A 27,078-nucleotide genomic window follows, 5' to 3' on the forward strand; every position below is an offset into this window, starting at 1 on the left:
TAGGGGAAAAAAACTGATGTGGTATACAGAAATTTAGATGGGATCTTCTAGCTGTGCTTTTATTTTTTCGTAGACACTATGTAAATGTTTCTTTTACGCTATGTATGTTACACTGTATGCTTTATTGTTACTATTATTTTTTCCTCTGCAGCTGAACATGACATTCCATCTCTTTATTGTTGCCTTGGCTGGTGCTGGAGCTGCAGTTATTGCTATGGTAAGGCAATCATTTGCTTAAGCTATAAAAAAAACAAAAACAACCTGCATTAGCTAATGTTGTTAAATATAAACATGTTTAATACACATTTTTATACTATATTGTATAAAGTAACTTTTAATTTAAATGGTAAAATATTTAAAAATATATATTAACGAATCCAGACTAGGTAAGACTGCTAACCTTATTTAAATTAAGATAAAATATTGCAGGGGAAACTTTGCAAATGTGTTAACCTAGTATGTCTACTTCTGCTGAACTCCAAGTAAATGTAAAAGAAAAAGATTGTTACTGCTCTGTATTCATTAATATTTCCTTAAATGTATTGTTTTAACAAGCAGTGTAAGTACCTGAATTTGACCTGGTATCAGCCTCTTAAAGTCCCTGTACAGTAGAGGGAGAACCACTCAGATGTGCTAGCTAGGAACATGCTAATAGGAGATGACTAGAACAGAGTGACAGGTAAATGAGCTAATCCGATACCTGATTCTCTTTCATTGTGCAAAAACAGGCTAGGGGTGGGGCAAGATTTGAAAGTGTTACTTAACTGTAGCAGAGAAAAAGTGCGTCTTCTGTCCTGCCAGCCAGGGCCGTGCTCTCTGAATATGAAAAATGGATGGACAGGAATATATATCCTTTGGTATGAAAATCAATTCTTATATATTCATTTCATCTGTCTATTTAGCTGTGCACATGGAGTCAGCTTTAAAACTAAAAGGTTTGGAAAAACATAATAATAAAGTTTACATTTCTATGTGTAAACAGGTTTACCTGCCAAATCGTTCGGTAATTCTGTTCAACCAGGTTTAGGGGGGCCCCCACGTAAAAAACAAAAAACAACAGCGTGCGGTTCCCTGGCAATTCATACCAGACCCTTTAGGTCTGGTAGGTATTTTAAGGGGGACCCCAAAGCCAAAAAAGCGTGGTCCCCCTAAAAGCCCTACCAGACCCTTAATCCAGGCAGCAGCCTGGCAGGGCAGGAAAGAGGGGGGGAGGAAGCGCCTCTCCTCCGTGCACCATACCAGGCCACATGCCCTTGGCATTGGGAGGGTGGTTTTCCAGGGGGGGACCCCCTGGAAAAGCACCTTGTCCCCATGCCGATGGGGACAAGGGCCTCATCCCCACAACCCTGGTCCGGTGGTTGTGGGGGTCTGTGGGAAGGGGGGCTCATCTGTCTGCATCTGGGTACCCCCTTTCATAAAGGGAGCACTCAGTGAATGAGTAAGGGGTAGTTGTTACTCCTACTCATTCACTAAAGAGTTAAAAAAACAAACACCTTAGGAAAAATTCCTTTAATTGAACAAAAAACACAACACAAGTTTTTGACAATTCTTTTATTTTAAAAAAATGAATCCGATGATGTAATTCCAGCGTCAACCGACCAATGGAAAAAAAAAAAAAAAAGCTGCCGCTGGCTGCCCGATGTAATGTTTACATTGGGCAATGGGCAGAAATAAACAAAGCCTGGCTAATGCACCCTCCCACTGCCTGATGTCAATCACAGAGGAGCGGACCTAAGAGAGAACTTTCTCTCCTCTGCAGGAGCAATAGCAATTCTGCTATTGGCTATTTTAAATTGCAATAGCAAGCTGGCTATTGCTTCACCCCTGACTTCTTACATAGTTACATAGTATTTGAGGTTGAATAAAGACATAAATCCATCAAGTCCAACCTATTGCTGATGTGTGCGTATGTATATATACACACACACACACACTGTCAATCAGCATAGGTCTGCTCCTCTGCTAATGGACATCAGGCAGGGATCGGAGATTAATTGTTGGGGGGGGGGGGTCTGGTATGAATTGCTGGAGGGGGTGACCCCACACTGTTGTTGTTTTTTTTTTGGGTTCCCCCTGACCTAAAGGGTCTGGTATAAATTGTTGGGGCAACCGCACGCTTTTTTTTTTAATGTTTCTGTGGACTGTCAAAAGTTAAAGAAACAAAGTAAACATGTAGGGGGTTATTTACTCAGCTGCTGAAGGCAGCCGAGTGAATTACTGACCTGAATTGAATGAAACCGATCGCAATTCGGCTATTCACTTCAGCCGAATACGGCTGATTTCAGCCGTACAGCAGCTGGCTGTGGTTCACTTTGGTTCAGTCAAACAGTTCAGCTGAGTCGAAGTGAAGAACATGTTCGCCTCAGCCGATCCAACATTTCGCATAGGGGCGGAACAGCAGTGAGTGAATAGCCTGAATGCTTGCAGGAGCAGAATAAAAAAGTTTAAACAAAAGAACAACAAAACAGTGTGGGGCCCCCCTCCAAAACCATATCAGACCATTTAGGTCTGGTAAGAATGTGAAGAGGGACCCTCCGTTTAAAAATAAAAAAAAAGTGGTTCCCCAAAAGTCACACCAGGTTCTTTAGGTCCCCACCACCAAAAAACGGGGAAAAAAAGTGGGGTCCTTCCTAAAATTCCAAACCCCTAATCCGGGCACTGGTCTGGCAGGGCAGGAAATGAGCGAGCACCCCCACTCCCTCCGCCATACCAGGCCACATGCCCTCGGCATTGGGAGGGTGCTTTTCCAGGGGTCCCATCTAGAAAAACACCTTGTTCCCATGCCGATGGGGACAAGGGCTGCTTCTCCACAACCCTGACCCGGTGGTTGTGGGGAGCTGCGAGTAGGGAGGCTTATTTGCATCAGGGTACCCCCTTTCAAAAAGGGGGCACCCAGATGCTGCCCGCCCTGTTAATTAATACTTGTACCCTTCTTATACACTAAAGGGTTAAATCAAAATGTAAATAAACACACCAGACTTTTAGAAAAAATATTTTATATTTGTTTACATTTGCGGGGAGAAGAGACCCATTGCGGATTCGGCAGACCCTTCTCCCTGCTTCGGCTTTGTCTTCGGCTCAGCCAAGTTGAACACGTATGCTTCAGCTTGGCTGAGCGCTTCAGCTGCCTTCAGCTGCTGTATGAGCTATTGTGAATAGTCCGTACAGCAGCCCTTCGGTTGGGCTGAACTGGAGGACTCCAGCGGCGGAAGTGACCCAAAGAATCGGCCGAAGTGAATAACCCCCTTAATGTCACTTTTCTGCAACAAATTTTAATTCGTAATTTTTATTTACCTCATCTGAAATTAACGACATTTCGGATTCAAAACAAATGAACGCCAAAACAAATTGACTTTCAGAACCTGAAAAATGGAATATTGAATGTGATAAAATTTGAGTACCCAAGATCCTTTTCCTTGAAATGTATTAATTTAATAAATGTATATTTGGTGATATAAAAAAAATATATCTGCTAAATATGTCACCAGTGCTCAACTGCAAAGTGTCCTTTCAATGTTTTTCCTTTCCCAAAGCAGACTTAAGGTTGTACTGGCTTTGGAAACCTATTGTGTTTCTATGGTGATGTTACCAGAGGATGTTCCCCATTTCTATAAAATAAAATACAGTCTAGAAGTCATTGCACATATTCTTTCTGACATTTCCTAAAATATTGGAAAACTATTTCTTAATAACATGGAAATACAACACTTGCCCTAAGCACTTTGCCATCCTCTTTCATCTAAGGCAGGAAATACTGATTTGTTTACAGTTGAGAGTCATTTGCAATCCTCAGTTTAACATATCCATTTATTATATATATTTTTTGTTGTAATTTCACATTTTATTAAATGGTTATTAAAGTAAAAAAATTGCATTTGCAAAGACCAGTAGATCAGCTCCCTCCATTACCACAGTTGTTTTTTTTTCCAATCAGGAAAGGAAGATCTGATTTTGACTGGAAAGCCTTTGGCTCTGGAAAGTGATATATTGGTTAATCTATTTAGATTTAGTTGCACTGTATGAACACTATTACTTATGAGTGTCTGCTGAAGAGTGACCATAGAGTGCTTGTGCATTTACATGAAGAATGTGTGTCTGGATTACTGTATTATTATGAGTAGTCTTTGGCATGTATCTGGTTTTAAAGTAGTGGAGTGGCCATAATGGTGTTTGGTCAATTTGTGTAAAAATAAAAAATGTTAAGGTTGTAGAGTTTGTTACCTGGTCTTTTATGTCATTAATACATAATGTAAGTATTACATTATGTACTTCATTATGTAATTAATACAGGGTGCTGAAATATATATATATAATATAGATGCACTAAAATGTATGTGTGTGTATATATATATATATATACTGTGAGAATTAACTTCAAATGGTAGAGCTTTAAGGACACTTCCACTCGCTTTCCACTTTTTAAGGGCTTCTTTGCCTACTTTTCTTAACTCAAAAGACCACACCGGTTCTCCAGAAAACAGTAGGTCCCCCTGCACTCCTTACAGCGCTTCCGGAAAATAGTTGTGCTTGCAGTGACAATCACGGATGGTGCCGTGTACAACAGTCAATGAACAATAGAAATCACCAGCACTCCGTCACACATATCGCATAATCCAACGTTTCGGGACCACGCAGGGTCCCTTCATCAGGGCAGAGATGGTGGTTGATGATTTCTATTGTTCACACCGTTTTTCCCTCGCAGGGGTTTTCAAACATAAAGTACAGGTTTTTTTCTTCATCCAAAATAACACTTTCAAAGTCTCACCGACATTAGGTTGTCGGTTTACCAAAAGCCTTTCCCACAAAGGCTGTTTCTTGTCCTCTTGCCACACAGGCTGTTTCTTGTCCTCTTGCCACACAGGCTGCTTTTCACCACACAGGTCATACGCTCCTCAGTCCGCAAGACACAGACTGGTTCCAGGGTGGAGCTCTCCTGACTCCTGCACAGAGACCTCCTCTGTCTCCCAGGTGGAACCCAGAACATTAGCCAGCATCTTTCCCATAAGTGCTGTGCACAGGTGTGCAATTCGGTGCTGTCTACTACTAAACAATGGACACAGGAATGGAAATTTCATCCCTCCCAATTCTCTTAGAAATCTCCCAGTTCCAGGATCCCAAGCCAAATCCAGAACTGCAAAGCTAGTTCTTTCCCAGCAAAAGATTTTGTTCCCTGGAACCGCTCAGCCCCTCTGGCTGAGAGTACAGACTGTAGTTATTCCCTGTTCCTTATTCTCTCTTACAATGGGTAGAATTAACAAAGGGAAATACCTCATGTATCATACTTCATACTTCAATACTTCATACTTTCCATGCACCAAATTAACAATGTTATAAGAGAAGTTCTATGTAGTATTGTACAAGCTGCACCAAATCACATTGAAGTGCTATTTGACAGTTTCTATAAATATCCAATCACATGCGCCAAAATACTGAAGCACTTGCACTATTATAATTTAAAAGCAGTTCTCATATACACACCATTACCAGAGTGGTATACGCACTGTAGTGAGGAGGGGGGGCAACAGCGATAATCAGCACTGCAACAAGGAAAGGGGGAGGGAGGGGGGGGTGTCAGCCAGTGTATTGGTGGCCAGTGAGAAGAATGAGCCCAGTGGAAGATTACCTCAAATATGCAGCAAAATGAGAGTAAGCATGCTTGAATCTGGCGCACCACCACCATGCAACAAATTAACGAATTAGCGTGTGCCACTTTTAGTAATTTGTCACAGGAAGCAGTAATTAAGCAGGCATTGAAAATGGTGCATTGTTGGGGCATTGTTAACCCCATGTATTGTTAACCCCATGCCGAGACAATCTCAGCAGGGCTGTCTGGGCCCGTTGTCCTAGATAACTAATCTCCACTGGGAGTTAAACAACATTTGCAATATCTTACTGCAGGCTTTTTTTAGTTATAAATTCGTTCTTACTCTCTTCTTTGCTGTTTCCAATAAATAGCAGGCAAAATAAAGACACCTTAACAATTAGCCCAGTGTTTTTGCTTTCAACGTCTCAGACATGTTTGTATTATCTTCTAATTTATAGCTGTGTCTGGCCCCTGAGTCGTACTAACCGCGCTGTGTCCTCCAGTATCACCCCGAAATGCCAGCGCATGCCCTTAGCTAGGAGATAAAGGCGGATAATAAAAGATGAAAAGATTGTTCACAAAGCTGTTGCATTTCTCATATACCTGTAATTGTGGCTAACTCATATACACTTAATACATAAACAGGAAATGGCTGCCGAAGATCAGCAGCAAAGAATGTACAAAAAAGGGTGAAAATCAGTATTTATGATGCACACACAGTACTTCAGCAAACCACATGCCATTCAGTTAGGGTTTACATGTATTTTCAAACTGTGTGTGTTTTATGAATAGAGCTGAACAGCTGATGTTCAAATTACACTCTCCACACAACATGGTACTGCAAAAAATTACAGTCAACAGACAGCAGGGGTGCCAATTGGGTCAAAGCAAACACTGGTAGATCGCGGTCAGCTCACTTACCTGAGTTCCATCCTGCGGTGCTCGTGTGGCTGAATGTGTCAGATGCTGTAGATGGGAAAGGGCGGGACACCTCTCCCAGTCTGCACATTCGGCCACACGAGCACCGCGGGAGGATAGGACACCGCACCTGAGAGGAGACCCGGGAAGCTGCTGCAGTGCAGGTAAGCAAAGAGAGCCAAAAGAGAGAAGAAACAGCAGAGACATCAGAGAGAAAGAAGAGACAGCAGAGAGAGAGACAAGGGAGAGCGAGGAGAGACAGCCAAGAGAGGGCCTGTTCACACCACAAAGTATGCAAGCCGGCCGGCTCCTTGCGTTCAGGGGCGGGAGGGTGCTTGCAGCATTTTTGCAGATCGCACTGGACCAGAACGCAGGCACTTATGTGCCTGCATTTGGGGTACGGCCGATCGCACTGCGGGCGGGGGGACTGGGTGCGGTGCCATTGATTTAAATGCACCGCCACGCCCCCTCACGCTCCTGAGAGCAGGGAGCCGGCCGGCTTGCATTCCAGAGGCCGAATGGTCTGGAACGCAGGCTTTGTGGTGTGAACCGGCCCAGAGAGAGACAGCAGAGAGAGGAGGGAGAAAGAGAGAGAGAGAGGCAGTAGTCCTAGTGACTCTTTTACTGTGCTTGTTTTCTAAATAAAGGTGTTTTTTCGCTGGTAGATCTCACTGAGCTCCTCATTTGAAAAGTATATCTCCACACGAAAAATTGTGGGCACCCCTGCTCTATAGCTTCCTCTGCTGGTTCCACATGATAAATATAAAGTATATGATATTTCATATTTACCTCACTAACAAAAAAAAACTATTTTTGAATTTTTATACTTTTATACTTCAGACCAGTGCCAGAGCCTCGGGCCTGGAATAAGCATTAAACAAGTAACCTCTAGTAGAATTAGAGCTTCTTATCTGTGTACTTGTTCCTGGTCAGTGACTCAGAAAGTATCAAAGCCTTTGCTTTACTGTGACAGCTAACCACCCAGTCTAAGGATTTACTGTAAAATGCAATGCTACACAGCAGGCAGGAGAGGGTTGGTTGTCCATTGAAAGCTTCTATTCTTAGACTAGCATGGCTGAAGGACTGTAATATAGCAGAAACCTGTGGAGTTGGAGTTGGGCTTCAAGGCTGAAGCCAACACTCCTATTAAAACCTCTATAATTAGAGCACTAAGGCTGAAAATGAAGGAGTCTTCAAGAAATCTGATTGAAATATGTTATACTTTTCAAAGTACTGTCTGAAGCCAGTGCTCTTTAAACTAACAATTACAGGATTTAGCAATGTCCTTTGCTCATGCTATTCATGTCAAAGGGCCTAGTGTTCACCTTGGGACGTAATTTAGTCAGATCCTGGACTTAAGAATGTACATGGGTTTGCCTTCCATGCAGTAAGATAGTGTTCTATTATTGATACTGCTTTACAATAACAGTGAGCTCCAGATCATTATTATTGATATTGCCAGAGACTTGAATGGATCAGGTCCCTTACCAAACCAATCCATCCATAAGGAGAGAGCAGTATATAAAAATAAATTAAATAAATGCATAAATCGAATCTGCAGGGTTTAAAAATAAAAACACTATAACAGTTTTACAACATAATCTTATTGCATACCTCTTAAAAGAGAACTATGGGGTAAACTTATTATCCCATAGTTCTCTTAAATGTCACGGGAGGACATATACTAACGTCCTCCCATGACCGAAAGATCAGTATATAGCGAGCTACTTCCCGATCAATAGAGCCGATGTGCGACAGTTTCATTGTCAAGCGTCAACTCTAACTATGAGGATGCGTGAAAATCACTCACATCCTAGTTCTCCTTTAACTTAGCAGTTGTCACCCCAGCACCTCCTGTGTCACCTCCAGTGTCTGCTTAATAGTAATAAAGAACAGGCACTTATCTTGCCTTCATTCTACAAGTAGAAAGATAGTAACCTATTAGCAGAATTGGGCATTGTTACATGGGGTCTATGCAAATACCAGTTATTAGAAAATTTCTATTTGCATAGGTGCTTGGAAGGGCCCTGGGATATACTGGAATGACAAATGCTGAAGTAGGAGGCATGGTATTTTTTACAGTTTTCAGTTCAATATTTTTATTTTCTTCCAGGTACACTTCAATAAAATAGCCCCCTCCCCTCCTTTCCAAAGAGTGCTAATTCTCAGATGCTTTGAATGATTTGATACATAACTGTATGTCTCCATTACTCAAACTCTTTCCGGTTGCAGACTTACAAAGGCTGAGCCACTGATTTTCTCTTTGTTTATACCAGTTTCAGTGTTACTTTTATGTTTCACCAACAGTTTGTGAACAATGATTATTTCATGTTACAACACGTTTTAATTAATTTTAGGCTACATAACTATGCTATGTTGAAAGCAACTTGTAAGAAAGTTTTACACTTGAGTGAGAAGCGTTTTTCATAATTAATTTGTAACTAAAGCCTATATACTAATCAATGTGTATCTATTCGATTGTATTTCCACATTAACACCACATTAAAATCTGTTTTACTGTTGTTTGAAACTACAACAGTTTCAAACACTATCTAACATATGTACATGGGAGGATGTGCATTAAAATGCAAACATGTGAATGGGCCCTTTGAATCTTTATTACAACCCTCATTATTCATAAAATGCAAGTGACTCACAGTAATTGCCTGAGCCCACTGCTGGCAGAGTGTAGTAAGCTGATCTGGAGATCATATATGTTGCTTTTCCAGGCAGTCATCAAATGTTATTCTTTTAACATACAAAAATTGGAGGTAAGCTGCTATAGTACATATAAAGATGTTTGATGTATATTTTTATGTACTACTGTCAGGTACAATGGTTGAATGTTTGCCACCAACTTTGCTACACAGGTGCAAAAATCTACCCCCCTCCTTAAAAGCACGTAGAGCAAATGTGACAGCAGATTGACTAATCAGCTAGAACAGCAAACATAACAGTCAGTTCCACACAGGTGGAATCTGTAGCATGACTGAATCCGTAGACGTGTCAGACATTACAATACGGTTTAGAGAGCTTGTGGCAGGTTGCACAGTGCTCTATGTTAGTGAAGGTCTCAGCCTCTCCTACTCCAGTAACTATCCTAATTATTGTTTAAAATGTAGTACCTATAGTATCTATACTTGACAGTTCAATCAGCCTGCATGGGTACCTTAAACAGAAATCTCAGAGAGCCCAGGACAACACTTAATAGCAACATGACCTGCTTTGGCAGGAATCAACAACTGGCTGGCTAACATGCTTCACGCCTGTGTCCTCACTCCATCACTATGCACCTGCACTCTCCCATCCATCACTCTTTCAAAGATGTTGCCACTTCTAAGAGGAAATCCGTTTTACATTTTTCTAAATGTAATGTTTCTACTACCCTTAAAATGTACTCCACATGCACTTAGGCACACACATCCAACTGATTTCCAAAGTACCTCTACCCTCTCAAGTAGATTGCTAGTGTTAGCCATTTCAGCCTTGTTCAGTAATTGATAACAGTGAATAAATCAACAATCGGCTTTTATGCTTGTACTCAGCAAGGGACACAATGTTAGTTTTTTTTTTAAACATTTTATTAATTTTCAATAAAACAGCATATGTATGAAGTACAAAAAGGAAATCACATATTCATGTCACATGCAAATAAAAAGAAATAAAAATGACATGTTGAATAGTTGAAATCAAGGTGATCTTACACTAATACTCTATGTTCTGACATCTTTCTACCAGCACACATCCATATGATGACAATGCCTATCAATGTAATAGCTATCCAGTAGTATAATCCTCCGGTAGTTCCATTTGCCCCAGGGTTTTGTCTAGCATCTTCTCTAGGTACCATTTTGTGAGTTTGAATGGATAAATTAGAGCATACAGCTCTACCCCTGTATAATGATGTACTATGAAAGATTCCCATTTCATAAAGAAGTTTGTGGTGTAACGGTCAGGGTCTAGAGTGGCTTCGAGCCTCTCCTTCCACATCAGTGATGTCAGTGCCGCTATAAAATGTTGGGAGGATGGTGGTTGCGTGGAAAGCCAATGATGCATAATAATACGTTTGGCTAGTAACAGAGCTACGTAGATCCATGCCTGTTGCATTCTACTAAGTGTGGATAGAGGGTTCCAGTAACTAAAAAGACAAAGCCAGGGTTCACGGATTAAAGGGAGTCCCTGTATATTGGACATGTAAGAGAGTACTGAGTCCCAGAAAGTGACAATATGAGGGCAATCCCAGAGGCAATGTCTGAGAGAAGCCCCCTCCAGGGAGCATTTGGGGCACGCTGTTAAGTATGGACTTGGGGCTTTTATTTTATAAAAGAAATCAAAAGCATAGTATGCTTTATGGACTATCCTGAAGTGAGTTTCTCTCCATTGTTCATTTGGTGTGCACCTCCTAATATTTTGGACTCCCTCAAGGATAGCACCTTCAAAATCCTCGAGCGGAAAATCTTCCCTCCATTTAAAAAGGGAAGTCCTAGCTGGTTTAGGGATGAAATAAGAGTTTAACCACTTGAAGTCTGCTGCGTTTACACCCACTTCCCATCCAGGCCATTTTTCAGTATTCAAAACTGCGGTACTTTGATTGACATTTATTCCATCATGCAACGCTGTACTGAAACAAATGTTAGACCATTTTTTAGGGACAGATAGAGCTTTCTTTTGGTGGTATTTAATCACCACTGCGGTTTTTATTTTTTACTATATTAAGCAAAAATGACCGAAAATTAAAAAAACACGGTTTCCCCTATATTCAATTATAAAACATTTATTATTACCCATTTTTTTGGGTAAAATATAAGAGACGGGGTCACGTCGGGTAAAAAGACACCAAACATGTCAAGCCTTAAAATTGCACGCATGCACGAAACCTCAAAAAACTACAATACCCAAAATTGGCCATAGGCGACGCTTTAAAAGCTTTTACCGCTCATCAGTTTTGTGTTATCAGTGATTGATGGCCCTAAAATGATTGCTCTCCGACGTTTGCGGCCATATGTAACATGTGTAGTGCAATTGTCGTTTTCGCGCACTGACGCATCTAACGCATATTTACGTTCATATGTGCGTAAACGTGGGGGTGGGGGACTTAAAAATGTTGTTTTTTTTTTAATGTGACTTTTTTGACTTTTATTTTATTTTAACTTTTTTTTATTTATATTTTTTTTTTTTACACTCATTGTTATTGCTATTACATAGGGGGATAACAATCCCCCTATATAATAGCAAAGGCACACTGACAGGTCCTTTTTATGGAGACATTAGGGATCTCTAGGACAGAGATCTGCTTCATCAGCTTCTTTTCTTTGGCTATAGCACCCAGATGACTGACAGGTGAATGCGGAAGTGATGTAATACACATCTCTTCTGCATTCACAGTACGGAGGGAGATCAGCAAGGAGGAATATGCTGATCTCCCTCCCATCTTGCTCCTGACCCCCTCCTGAGTCGGTCCCGGGCCGCAGATGGGCTAGCGGATCCCGGCGATTGAAGGTGAGGGGTCAGGAGCGATGGCACTCACGCGGGGGGGGGGTCAGGGGGGGCGGCAGATCAAATGACCCCATACAACCAATCAGTGTTTTTTTTTTTTACGGGCGGACGGCAGGAGGTTAAAAGGGGATATCATTTAGAGATGGATCCGGGTGCCGAAGTGGACATTTTATCCAGTGCTGTAGTAGGAAAAAAAGTGCTGGGTATTTTTGTCTCGCTACGCCAATAGTGGGTCAATTGGAGATATTGAAAGTAGTGGTGGGATGGTAGGTCAAATTTCGCTGCAGTTCTGGGAATGAAAGAGGTCGATGGGTTTTTGGGTCAATTAGTTGAGCCACCGTGAGTAGACCCCTAGCTGCCCAGGTGCCAAATACTTTGCTGTTTGAACCCTGGGGGAAATGGATGTAATCCTGTTTTTAATCTGCATTCTCTCCACGCAACCACTGTATCCCTGATCAAAGAGTTAGTGCGTAATGGAGGCGGTAACTTATTGATACGAGTGTGGAGTAGGGCCACCAATGGCCAATCCAGGGGACACCATTTCGGTTTCTACAGTAATTTTGGAATAGCAAGATGTACCTAGTAGCCAGTCATATGCATTATGTAGAAGGCATGCCAGATTGTATGACCGAATGTTAGGGTTTGTGGACTTGTAATTGAGAATATGAAATACGGGGGCGTTTAAATTTCCACAAGAACCTGGCAAATGCTTGTTCTAGAAGTTGAACATCAGTGTGCTTAAGTAGTAATGGGATAGTCTGAAGGGGGTAGAGCAATTTAGGGAAAATCAGCATTTTGATAACATGACTCCTACCAAAAAGCGAAAGGGGGAGAGAAGTCCAACACAATTCCTAGGCTAAAATAAGCTAACATGGTAATTAAGATCAGAGGCAGAGAACATCTAAAGCAGTGTGTAAGATAGGCATATGGTTTCCATGAATATGAGAAATCAGATAGCATTGACATGAGTAAAAATGGCAAAATAAAAAATAAAAAACAGTCAAACACAAATAACCATCCTCCTGGACAAAAAGTCCAGGAACAGAGTGGATCCGCCAGACGGACTAAAAAACATATGAAAAAAAAAATTTGTCATGGCACTCCCTTTTTTCCTACAGCTCAAGTCCGCAATGAAAACACTACTGTGTATGGGACTAGAAAGATGGGGAGCTGATGGGGCCAGAGCAATGAGGTAACACGAAAAATCAAAAACAGAAGCTTAGAGGATAGTTACGTGATGGTGTCCACGATCAATTTCACCAATGTGATAAGGTGAATGCCAAATAGGGCAGACATGTTGTGCCAAACAGCGGGTATGCTAACAAAAAGAACGACAGAAAAATGAAAGGAAAACATCTTGAAAGTTGAACATGTGATACCATCAATTAGAAGAACCGCATTTGGTAGCGGGAAAATAGCAGAAGCCAAAGTGATTGTCGACTCGCAGATTCAGGGGGGTTCACATGTTGTTGAGGTAGGAGGTGGGGAGGATCCTACCTCAACAACATGTGGATGACAACAAGGATGACTGTGGCTTCCAGAGTGAGCGCGTTGATCAAGGCTTGTTGAGTTGGAGGGTTCGAGAAATGTAAGGGCGTCTTGCGGTGTTGCAAAGGTGTGATGAGTCCCCTCCGAGGACTGTATGTTGAGAACCGCCGGGTATGTCAAGGAGAAATGTACTTTCCGTTGGTGTAGGATTTTGCATATCTCGGAGAAAGCCTTCCTCTTGCGGCTTACTTCTGCTGAATAGTCAGCGAAAAGCAAGATGTTATGGCCGTTTAGATGGAAATTTGTAGCAGAACGATATGCTTTGAGGATATCTGTTTTATCGACATATGACAGATATTTCATGATCACTGAGTGAGGGTGAGAGTATTTTTGCTGCTGCGAGCCCAGGCGATGCACTCTCTCAACGATGCAATCATGGGTAAGTCCCAATATATATGGAAGGAGGTGAGAACATAAGCTTGGCAGATCTATTGGTTGGTAGGATTCAGGCAGGCCTACTATACGCAGGTTATTCCTCCTGGAACGATTTTCTAGATCCTCCAACGTAGTGGAGGTCGTGAGTTGTTGTTTGGTAAGGTCTTGAATACAAGAATTGGCAGCCGCCAATTCAGCCTCCAGGAGCGAAACCCTGCCTTCCGCCTTCGTGACTCGATGTGCCTGTGCCTGGAGATCATGGCGTAGGGACTGTATGCCTTTAGTGACCGCCGAATCCACTGCTGCCTGTATTGAAGCCTGTATAGTGGGCTTCAACAGTCTGGCCACTGCTGCAGCAATCTTAGCAGAATCAATGGATGGTTCAGGGTCCGAGAACGATTCGGCATCTAAGTCCGTCGGAGAGACTGGTTGAGAGGCCTAACTGGCTTCAGTTAGGTTTTGTACACCATTTTTCCCGGTCCGAAATTCCGATCGTAGTGGACCTTGGGAGCGGTCAACAAACTTATCCATCTGGAGAAAGTAGATGAGGCAGCAAACCACGTCCTGTATAATAGCTCGGTGGCAGCTCTGGCCGATTTAAAACGCTGATTTGATAGTCCCGATTATCTGGAGCTCCTCACATGTGCGACTCGCTCTGCACATACAATCAGTCTTGTATGTGTGTGGCTACAGTAAATTAATTCCTATAGGTTACTGAAGACCTTTTATACATACGTCTTAGGACGTATGTATAAAAGGATGCCTGAAAAGAAAAATTTGTGTTGCTCATGGCAAGCATATCAGCTGTGATCTTTCATTTTTAACAGTCCAAGGTTGGAAAATGGAACTAAGATTTTGGTTGGCTGCTCTAGGCACCAAGAAATGTTCTTTTTTATCATACTTTTCATACATAACTTACATAAATACCTAAGTGCGTTGCTCCTTGCACAGTTCATTGAATAATCATAACATTAAGTTTACCTTGTGTTTGGTTTTTTTCAAAGGTCCATTACCTAATGGTGCTGTCCGCCAACTGGGCCTACGTGAAAGACGCCTGCCGAATGCAAAAATATGAAGACATCAAATCCAAGGAAGAGCAGGAACTTCACGACATTCACTCCACCCGTTCTAAAGAGCGGCTCAATGCTTACACATAAAACTAAACTCCTTCATTTGTAACATTTCAGTTCTTTGTTGTTTCAACTAACAGCCTCCCTTCCATTATAAAATGAAAATGAAGTGCTTTTCCTAAACGATAGGTGAGTGTCACCTATCTCCATAACCTTGATTGACCAGCACTTTGCATCTTCACAGTGGTCTGTGTGAAAATGTCATATAATATGGAACACCCTAATAGTCTTTCCCAAATAGTCATAAAGGTGACTGGTTTCTTAGATGACAAAAAAATTAACTGTTGAATAAAGACGTCCGTTTCCTTTTTTAACCACTTTATATGTGTTTTGCATAAAACATTTTGCATCGTTTCCTATGTTTTTGAAGAGAAAGCTTTTTATACTTTTTAGTTTTGAGTTTCAAAAACTACTTTTACCTACAGGTAAACCTCAAAGGGACCGTTGTACAGAAAGCATGTACAATAATCTGCTTACAGTTCTGAGTTCTAAATCATGCATGGGCTTCTTTAGTAATGTAGTCTGTTGGCCCTATGAGTAGCCACATAGGTATCACTTTTGTTTAGCAGATTCAAGGTGCTTCTTTATTGGTGTTATGTAGTATTAATGTTCACTATTACAACATCAGTTTAAAACTTCTGGCAACTACAGTGACATCTGTTTAAAATTGTGAGCATGCATAGCGTGATACTAGTGCATGGGCACGCCCCATATAATATATGCCTCTAAAACATTTATCTCAACCCATAAGTGATTTTTAATCAAGAGAAAACTGAAAAAAATAGTATACAGTCATTAGCTATTTGTTTCTAGTTTTTTTTTTATATCTCTTGTAAAATAAATATGTCATGCTATAAGCCACGCTTAATGTTTGGTGAAATATTTTCAAACTTTCTGAAGTTTCTTCAGCTGTGAAATAACATATGTATATCATGTTCTTGGGTATGTAAAAATTCCATCTTATCCAGTTGTGGACCTGTGTTTGTAGTTCTACTTTGAAATCATCCCAGCAAACCAACGTACATATGATGAAGGTTTTTAAAGTTTTACAGTGTTACTGGACCAAACTTTCTTTCCATCTTTCTATAGGAATGCTGTGAAGTATCTATTAAATATAACATTTCTGGCAAAAAAGTCAGTGGTTTAAAAAAAAAAAATGAACATTGTTTTGTGCACTTTATTGATCAACTATGTGAGTGCTCAGTGTAAGTGCATCATTCATTTAACGAGTTCTTGGGGTTAATTGGCCATCATTATCTTAGGCGCTTGTTTTCATTTGCCCATTCTTTCCTTAACTTCCTTTTGTTGATTCTGCTTGCAACAATAGTTGAATTTAATAATGTAGTTGTTGTTTCAATCTTAGTAAATTAAATTTTTTGACTATGGGTTGTTACATAATACATGGAACATTTACCTCTTTCAAGTGACCCTATTGGCGCATTATCCTCTGTTAATGGACCAACTTCTTCACAGGTTTTAATGTACTCTTCACTCTACTTACAAAAATATTCATCTTCTACAGAGTGTTTTAGGACGCAAACAGCTACACATCTGGGGAAAAATAATTGCATGACAGTATACCTATATGTTTCTCAGCAGCTCTACTACATATTCACATTTTCTATGTAGCTATAAAGTTGAAGGAAAAAAAAACAGTTTTGAGGGAGTAAAGAACCCATTTAAGGGCCCATGAATCTAAAGTCAAATTGGCTTTTATATGAGAGCTACTTGTAATTTTTAGACATATATATTAACAGCTAATCCCTGTATATCCAACAGTATGGATATACAGGGATTAGACATACATTTCTGGAGAAGGCATGTGATGTATCATTTAATCTATATTCTTATGTTCATCATTTTTTTTTATCTGTGGATAAAAGCTGAAAGAACCAGGTTTTGACACCTACAAATGAAGCTTCTCTGCAGTGCTGCAGATCTTACTATTTAGGAGAACAGGCAGTGTCCATACTTAAAAGAATATCCACAAAAGAGAGCTGACAATTTTCTAAAAACGAGAATGTCTGGCTTAGGTGGTTTGAACATATTTTAAGAAAGTCCTTTTTAAAGTCCAGCCATGTCTAAGAATGAGAGCCCTGGGAGGTTGGCTAGAAATTCTAGAGCGATTATATTTCAATGAGGAATTGCCTTGGACTCTTACTGAAAAAAAGGAAAGAAAAAGAAAAGTGGGATAGTGGGCTCAGTCCTCCTCCTTTAGTGACCCTCATTAGGACCAGCCGATGGAAGATGAGTTGTAGGAGTCATTTTTTACACCTACCAGCCTCTTGTTAGAAAAATTACTGTAAACTGTAGCTATATTTCTTTCTTTATTCGGACTGATGGCATAAGACAATATCTCTCCCCACCTGCATGACAAATATAAATGGACACATTAGGTGAGGTTGGGCCAAGGTCTGGTTACTATATATATATATCTTTGTAAATGTTATTAGTAGTAGCCTGTATTTAAGTCAATGTTTATGTTTTAGTTTACCGGCCCTTGTTTAAGCTTTTTTAAAGTTTTACTTTAGGTGAACATCTTCATGCAAATTTGAAATACATATACTGTATCTTACCTGATTTAATACCAAATAATTAATTTATAATTATGTTGAGCAAAACTTGTGAGTCACACACCTCTGCCACATTGGGTTACCATGAAAGCAATAACCCTACCTCCTGGTTTAGGCTCATTAGAAAAAGAATCAGTATCATTTAGAAAAAGAATAAGTATCATCATACATTGGCTGATTCATTGCACAATGAGCAGCCAAATGGCATAGGAAACTGTAACGGTAATCAGGAAATAATTAAGTAATTTTCATTACAATACAGTGTGATAAAGGTATGTGAATCAAAAGACTGTCTGAATAGAGTTATAAATTCATTGCCAGATAAAGCAGTTCAAGTATGTATTTCAACTGGGTATTTGATGGTTTTCTTGCAGTTCTGTTTTAACTAGCTAAACACATTTTTCAATGTAGGTTTTTTTTTAATAAAAGGTCGATCCTGGCTTTTTTATCCTGCCTTCCATTTTGGGAAACCATAAACTCCTAAAATTGTGCCTTTTTACTCTCAGTACTTAAGGCAGAATTCACAACAAGCTAAGCATGATAGAGATTCACGAATCTGAAAAAAAGCGTATTATAGTAGACTGTAAATTGCAGTTTTTGGCGTTTATGCAAACACTCATCTAGCCAACATAGGAGTTTTCCATGTGAACATTTCATTTTTCAGGAAAAGGACCATAGGCATCATCTAACACAATGAATGTTGTTCCCTATCCCTACTCCTCCCTCAGAAGCAGGATATTTACACTCATTCCCATTGTTTACATTGGCATAAAGCACCATCTGTGCTGATTTTATAGTGCCCATGTTTGCTCCAGCATATCAGGTAGGATGTGCTGCTATTTCTGAATACAACTGAAGGGGCACCAGGTCAGTAGTTAGAAATAGAATGTAAAAGGTTAGGATTTCTAAATGTCTCTACTTAGAGGGATCTGGGGGCTGTCTGACATGATCACAATGACTAAACCGTGTAGAAGAGATTGCAATTGTGAACACCAGCCACAAGTATCTGACCCAGACATTAATTCATTATTCCTGATGATAAGTCAGATGCTGTCATTATTATTGTAATTTGACCTACTGCACTTTCAGAAGGTTCATTTTATACATTCCAGTGTATAGGTTGATTAATATACAGTAGCAGATTAGACAAATTCAGATCTATTTTATTGACCAGGATGAAAAGGGAGAAAATGATTCTCACAGCCAACTGAATACTAATAGTTGGATGCTGATGACAGGAATACTAGATCAAGTTGTAACAGTGACTAAATCAGTCATTGAAATCATCATTACATCAGCTTTTCTAGTGTCCCTGTTGCAAGTTGGATGCTTCAGTTACCTTTTGGGTTTTCCCACAGTAGGGTTTAGCTGGTGTATAGTAAACTTTATTCTGCTGTTTATCAGCGTCATGCCTAATAGAGGTCACTTGTTCCTGGTATACCAGTAAGTTGTGTATGTTTGTGTGAGGAAAGAAATACTTGCTATAGAGTTCATACTACCTGTAGGTCCTTTACAAGGTTATAAAGCTGCCATAAGCAAAGAACAAGTATACAGGCGAAGAACACCACTGCACTTTAAACCAGCCTTATATCATTGACATGATTACTGGCATGGAACTGCCTAGAGGTCCCTCCATGTGAGTGATTTTATTTCCCCCTAATACAAGCCTAGTTTAATGTGAAGGGTTTCTCTTTACTTGTAAAGTTGAATTCTATTTCAAATATGGGTTAGACCTCAATATAACTAAAGTCATTTTTTTAATGGGACATGCATATTTGCCAACATTTCTCAACTTAGTTTTGGCAGCTAAAATGTTAGGCCTTGATCTGTAGAATGGATATATCTGTTTTGGACTAGGACTTTTTAAATAGAGTTAGAGTGTATGTAGAGGGATCTATTTTGCTTCAGAATTTTATTTAGAAATGTTGGGCATACAAGACAACAATTATTGGCTTTTGAACAATAAAGACAGAAGAAAGACATATGAAATAGCACTTAGTGTCCGTAAATTGATTTAATTGCTTTATTATTTATTGTATTCTTGATTTTCATTTCAGGATGATTTTAACAACACTTTTAAACAATTTTACTGAGAAATTATAACCGCTTACTCTGTGTTGGATTATAGTCTTGTATAAAAAGCAAACATTTCTCTCATATAATTAATTAGAATTTTTTTTTCCCCAAGACACATTACAGTCTAATATTTTGCATTTGTTATGCAGATTTTGTTTTGTAATGAGATTTCCTAAGCATTATATTAATATAGTTATTTGTTGCATGCTTAAACATTTAGTAGTGTTAGCTATTTTTATTTTCACAATTCTCAAATTTGTGCAGTATTAAAATATTTTCGAACTATTCTTCTAAACGTCTTTCAAATTCTATATTGTAGTGTTCCGGTTTTGTGTATCAAACAGTTTGTGATTTTTAAACCAATGTCCTATGGATCAGTGTAATAACGTTGATGCTTTTTGGCTTTCCTCTGGTATTTAGAGTTTGTATTTTCACGAAGATTGCTTTGTAGCAGGCATTATAATTAATCTGTTTTGTACATAAATGTGCCAACAGCTTCATGGTGGCGTTTTTGAAATGTAGACCAAGTGCTTGCAAGATGTAATAAACACACTTGTGTACTTTGTGTATTTACTAGTGGTCACTTCTTGCTTATTTTACCCAATAATCTTCTTGGAGTTATTGGTTCATTTATCAAGTCTCTTACTACTGAAGCAAACAACAAGCAATATAACTGATCGAAAGGTTTTTTCAATTTTTTTTTCTTTACAGTTTTATTCTAGGAAACTACTTGACATACTTGCCAATTCTCCTAGGTAAAATTTCAGGTCAAATTTGGTTCTGCCCTTTTTTGCTGAAACAATCACAGTGAGAACAGTTATATGCCATTTTTTTCCAGCCTTGTATAAAAACCCCACCCAGTGGGCCATAATTGTGATGTAAAATGTAATTTTTATACTTACCTGTAAAACCTGTTTCTTTGAGTCCATTGAGGGGCAAAGGAACTAATTCAGTAACCATTGGGTATATGGTGCCATCCTCAGGCGAACTAATTCATAAGCAATAAAACTGAAAGACAGCACTTACCCTGTAGACTATATAACCCCTCCCATATACAGCATGCTTCGGTTTGTAGCAAGCTGTAGAAGAGTAGTGGTCATAAAAGTATGGAAGGGAGCTTTATCCCTCGATAGACTCAACAAAAGAAAGATTACAGGTAAGTATCAAAAAATGTTTCCGTTGTCCATTAAGGGATACAGGAACTTACTTAGCAACCATTGGAATGTCCAAAATCAATCCTTATTTTTGGGAGTGCTGGCACGCCTACCAACAGACTTGTCATCTAGCCCACACTTGAGAAAGAGGCTTAATTTAAAACTACTCAAAAGACGTTTACTGATCTAGTTGAGTGAGCCTTGCCCAACAAAGGGGGGAAACCATATCCCACAAAGTGTACACCTAAACCATAGCTTGGTAGATAAATTAGGGACAGAACAGAAGACCAGAGAACCCCACTGTGGACCACTAAAAACAAGGTATCTAATTGACTATAAAAAAACCTGTAGCATTCAGGCTACACTGAATAGCCCAAGCAACATCCAGACAATAGAGAACAACCTGTGATACACAGAACCAAGAGAAGGGATAGCAGTACAAAGTCCTTGTTGCGATAACAAAGCCAAGACTAAGGAAAAAGAAGGTTTTCGATCCAAAACTACCATGTCCTTATTAGAATTAAAGGGGTTTCCCTATAGAACAATATAGTCACATCCCAAATTTTGCTGCCTAAAGCGATCACCACAACTGGAGAGGGAACCCAAGTTTATTGCAATGAGGTTGTTCCAATATGATGACACTATTGGATTTCTGGGATCATGTTGTTTTGACGAACTTTGATGCAATCGTCTTAGTGATGACACTGATTGGGAGGTCACTGTAGTCTCAGTGGTCACTCTCAGTTGAAGGTAATTGATTCATCTATCTGATGGTAGTGTGGAGGAAACATGGAATATGGACTATTTATTCCTATCTAATGGATTGTTAAATGTATCCTCAGCCTGGTTTAATTCAGAAGGAACTCTATGTATTTGACTCAGAAGCAAGGATGGAGTATATTGCTAATTCATCTAGTTTTCAGCACTGCCAGCGAGTTTGATACAGAAATGATAAGGCTTTAAATGTGTGGATGAATCTGTTCTGGATGGAGGTTGTTAGTTACAACACTTTTATATTTTTAACTTGGTTGTAGGTGTGTGAATCGCTTTTTCAGAATTACCATATTTAATTATATGTTTCGAATAATGCTGTTTTCAGTTATACCATATTTGGCCCTTTGGTAGCCCCTTTTTACCCATCTTTCATGGGTTCTTTTCAAATGAGATGCGAACCCTAAAAGTGTCCTCGAATGCCACCCTCCAACTCTGAACAGGTGCAGTGGGGCCACACCTCAAAGCCATAGAAGATTATATGCAGGCTGCACTCTTGGGCTGCTAGACTGCAAGAAGTCAGGAGTCCTGGAAGGAAACAAAATAGCAGCAGCCCTAGAGGGAAGAAAGGAACACTTTGCAGAGGAAGAAGAGGGAGCCAGTTAGTGGTTTCAATCCTTACCTTACCGAATTTAGGCAAATATGCATATTTCTTAACCCAGTCAACACCAAAAGGTGAAGTTTTGATCTTTTCTGCCAACACTTAAGCCAGAGTGCACCCCACCCCTGTACTGACAAGAGGCTAATGTGATAGAACACAGCTGGTATGCTGTGCTGAATTGCACATGAAATCAAGGCCATCTAAATGGAACACGGAACAGATTCATTCTTACACAGGGATCTAAGCACATCCAATAGGATCTGAGTCAGGAATGCCAGCGCTATAAAGGTTACAGGACTGACAACAGCCCACAGTGAACATTATAAGGATCCCAACCACCTATCGATGGGATCCTTAAAAAAATGGCACTCTCTAGCTGAAAGGAAATAACCTTGTTGAAACAGGACTCTGAAGCCCCCACCAACAGATGAGAGAACTGTTAGACACAGAACAAACAATAGAAGATAAAAAAAAACCTAAACCAAGCTTGGCATTCTTAAGGTAAACCATTAAAAAGAATAATGGTGAAAAATTGTGTCAGAGAGCCAGGGCTTGAAAGATTCAAAGCTAGCCAGACGCAGGTTGTCCCTTTTCCTAGGGGCATAAAGACTGCCTCAGTAGGTAACCAACTACCTCCCTCTGCATTGACGAGACTGCCAAGCTAAAATATACACACCTTAGTATTTTAAAGAGGATGAGGTCTGACATAAGGGTGAATTGATTTTATAAATTAAATAGATAAATATTGACAAATGTACTTTATTTTGATTATTGACTGCCTTTTAAACCATAATTTCTAATCAAGGTGCTTGTTGGATAAAAATAATTAGAATTATGAAGAAGGGGACACAGATCACACATACACATTGTTGACTCTCCTTCAACCATCAATGAAAAAATACAACTTCATTATGCCTGCCATGATATAGTTAAGAGGTGGTCAACTTAGTTGATATAAAGGGCCTCAAGTGTGGCCCATGGCCAAAGTGCCGTACTGTACTGTGGTACCATGAAAGCAGTTTTAAAAAAAAGGTTGAAAAATATTTTTCAAATGTAAACAAATTGTAATAGTAAAAAATAAATAAATATATTTTTTTTAAAACAATTGGGCGGAGCTGGCAGTGACAACTAGCTCCACCCAAATGTTTCCTATTGGCCAGCACCTGCTAGAGTCTTGAACAACAACTGGGTGGCGCCGGCCGGCTCCACCCAGTTGTTATTGTTTAATGACCGAAAAGCGTCCCCAGGTCATTTTGGGATGCTGATCTGTCATTACAACTGGGCGGAGCCAGCCATGAGATCTTGGCTAGCTCCGCCCAGCTGTCATTCGTGGGGCTTACGGCCGGCCTTCGTCAGGCCATTCGCCCAACTTCGGCTACACCAGCCCTTCAGTTCAACTGACCGAAGGGCTTCCCGGGGGCCGAAGAGAGACAAAGAATCAGCCGAAGCTACGGCTGGATCCTTTGGCTCCTTCATGAATAACCCTGTAAGTGTGCCATATTTGATATTTCTTTCAGCAAGATGAGTTTATAAAAGAATGGAGAAAACACAAAACATAAAAATAGAAAAGAGATGGGGAGCACAGAAAGAAATCAACCAAACCGTTAAATTCTAGAAGACACCATGAAAGATATTTTTCCTTCACTGGCTTGAGTTACCACCAAAACAGACAACTGTCTGTCGGGGACAAGAGGGCTGCACAGTAAGGGATAAAAGGGTACATAAAACCTATGGGCTGCAGGTTAGGCACTTGGGGGTAAAAAGCATTATTTTGGACACAGACTTGACTCCTCCTGATAGAGTGTACAATTTGCATTCCTATAGCTTCATCTTATGTGAGAAATACAGGGGCTGTTATTGCTGGCCTCTTTGTGAAAATGCTAGTTGCCTAGCTATCATGCTGAAACTCCTGCCTCACTTTACTTTCTGAGTTACTGGCAGGAAACTAGTGCATCAGAAGTCCTAATCTATGTATCAATGAGAACCTCTATGTTTCTCCTAGGGAATGTTTCCTTAAAGTGTAAATAAACCCAAAACAAAAATATAATATATTGTAGTTTACTAATCCTTCGTTGTGGTGGCCACATTGCAGATTATTACATTATTGTTATTGGGCTTAGTTATCCTTTAAAGCCTATCTTCAGTTTAAAAAAAAAAAAAAACTACCCTTGCTGTGGGGCTATTCAAAGGTCAAGGGTTAATTGCTAATTAGCATTAATTGCAAATTTTTGCCTGTGGGACCTTTGTGAGGGACTTACAGTATATTTACCTGATCCCTGCCCCATGTTGGCTCAGAGACAATTGTTGACTCTCCTTCAACCATCAATGAAAAAATACAACTTCATTATGCCTGCCATGATATAGTTAAGAGGTGGTCAACTTAGTTGATATAAAGGGCCTCAAGTGTGGCCCATGGCCAAAGTGCCGTACTGTACTGTGGTACCATGAAAGCAGTTTTAAAAAAAAGGTTGAAAAATATTTTTCAAATGTAAACAAATTGTAATAGTAAAAAATAAATAAATATATTTTTTTTAAAACAATTGGGCGGAGCTGGCAGTGACAACTAGCTCCACCCAAATGTTTCCTATTGGCCAGCACCTGCTAGAGTCTTGAACAACAACTGGGTGGCGCCGGCCGGCTCCACCCAGTTGTTATTGTTTAATGACCGAAAAGCGTCCCCAGGTCATTTTGGGATGCTGATCTGTCATTACAACTGGGCGGAGCCAGCCATGAGATCTTGGCTAGCTCCGCCCAGCTGTCATTCGTGGGGCTTACGGCCGGCCTTCGTCAGGCCATTCGCCCAACTTCGGCTACACCAGCCCTTCAGTTCAACTGACCGAAGGGCTTCCCGGGGGCCGAAGAGAGACAAAGAATCAGCCGAAGCTACGGCTGGATCCTTTGGCTCCTTCATGAATAACCCTGTAAGTGTGCCATATTTGATATTTCTTTCAGCAAGATGAGTTTATAAAAGAATGGAGAAAACACAAAACATAAAAATAGAAAAGAGATGGGGAGCACAGAAAGAAATCAACCAAACCGTTAAATTCTAGAAGACACCATGAAAGATATTTTTCCTTCACTGGCTTGAGTTACCACCAAAACAGACAACTGTCTGTCGGGGACAAGAGGGCTGCACAGTAAGGGATAAAAGGGTACATAAAACCTATGGGCTGCAGGTTAGGCACTTGGGGGTAAAAAGCATTATTTTGGACACAGACTTGACTCCTCCTGATAGAGTGTACAATTTGCATTCCTATAGCTTCATCTTATGTGAGAAATACAGGGGCTGTTATTGCTGGCCTCTTTGTGAAAATGCTAGTTGCCTAGCTATCATGCTGAAACTCCTGCCTCACTTTACTTTCTGAGTTACTGGCAGGAAACTAGTGCATCAGAAGTCCTAATCTATGTATCAATGAGAACCTCTATGTTTCTCCTAGGGAATGTTTCCTTAAAGTGTAAATAAACCCAAAACAAAAATATAATATATTGTAGTTTACTAATCCTTCGTTGTGGTGGCCACATTGCAGATTATTACATTATTGTTATTGGGCTTAGTTATCCTTTAAAGCCTATCTTCAGTTTAAAAAAAAAAAAAAACTACCCTTGCTGTGGGGCTATTCAAAGGTCAAGGGTTAATTGCTAATTAGCATTAATTGCAAATTTTTGCCTGTGGGACCTTTGTGAGGGACTTACAGTATATTTACCTGATCCCTGCCCCATGTTGGCTCAGAGACTGGCGGCCGCAGCCTTTTCCCCACTATGTTCTGGCGGTCAGAGGCCCACTGACATCATCACATCTAATGCAGAACTCATGGCCCCGCATTATATGAGAGGACACTGAGGGACAGTCAACCAGCTGAAGTGGAGGTAAGTAAAAGTCCTCTTTATCATACCCTTATACACAAACAAGCAAGGCTACCCTTGCACTGCAAGGGTTAAATGCTATTTATTTTTCACCCAGAGATAGGCTTTAAAGTAAAAAAAGGTTTCGCTTCGGCTTGGTATCATCACTCCGTGGTTTGGTGTTTAATTGTGGTCTTCTGGGCCCCCAAAAAGAAAAACTGTAGTAGAATTAAACACAACATATAGTTAATGATGTTGTATCTTTACCTTGATTGCACTTCTTATTTTAGTCAGGGCACAAGGCACTGCTTAGGCTCAGTGATTAATAATCAAATTAGCGGAACAGTAAAGTGGTGAGATATTATTAAAAGCTGGAAGTGCTATAATAAACACTGGAGTCAACAGAATGAAGCATAGGCATGCATCCTGTGGGGTAAATTAACTAAACAAAAACAAGAGTCACAGAAAGTGAAAAAATAATTATTTATTTGACAGAAAGTGGAAAAAAATTGATACTGGTGTGTGTTACGTACTTTGTGTTTTACTTTTAACATATTTACTGCTTGCAGTCAAAAGATAAGAGGGGGATTCGATATAGCATCTGGCATTATGGCCGCATTAGGAAATCTTGTGCCAAATTCATCAAAGCCTTGCAACAGTTTTTAGTGATAAGAAAAGTGAAATTAAGTAAGACTCTTCAATGTTGGAGTAAATTGTGTTGCACGTGTAGGTGATTTTCCCTCTTTGTTCTGTTGGCTACTGTCCATGGGACAGAAATCCAAAATGTTACAGTCGTCTGTGAAACAGGAGCTAAGGGGACATTTTCCAGTGAGGACACTTGTTCTTGTGACAACGGCTGAGAGGGGATGTCGCTCGCTTACACTTTCCAGGAAATTTCCACTCATATCCTGTTGCTACTCAAGGCAAGGAAATGAAGACAGGTCTCTCCAAAAGGACACAGACAATAATAAAAAGTCTTAGCCGTGTGCTAATTTACCTAAAACTTAAA

General features: G+C 40.0%; 1 protein-coding gene across 2 annotated transcripts in view; it reads left to right on the plus strand.

Moving 5' to 3' along the window:
- GPM6A (glycoprotein M6A) overlaps positions 1–16,196 on the plus strand; it is a 200,626-nt gene extending 184,430 nt beyond the window's left edge. For both annotated transcript variants that reach the window (XM_018570487.1, XM_018570486.1), the window contains exons 6-7: positions 152–217; positions 14,926–16,196. In XM_018570487.1, the coding sequence (XP_018425989.1) occupies positions 152–217; positions 14,926–15,078 (219 nt within the window). In that variant the 3' untranslated portion in view covers positions 15,079–16,196. The remainder of the gene's footprint in view (positions 1–151; positions 218–14,925) is intronic.
- The last annotated feature ends 10,882 nt before the right edge of the window (positions 16,197–27,078 follow it).

The sequence above is a fragment of the Nanorana parkeri genome, unplaced genomic scaffold, assembly GCF_000935625.1.
Source record: "Nanorana parkeri isolate BGI_ZX_2015 unplaced genomic scaffold, ASM93562v1 scaffold1541, whole genome shotgun sequence".
Lineage (NCBI taxonomy): Eukaryota > Metazoa > Chordata > Amphibia > Anura > Dicroglossidae > Nanorana > Nanorana parkeri.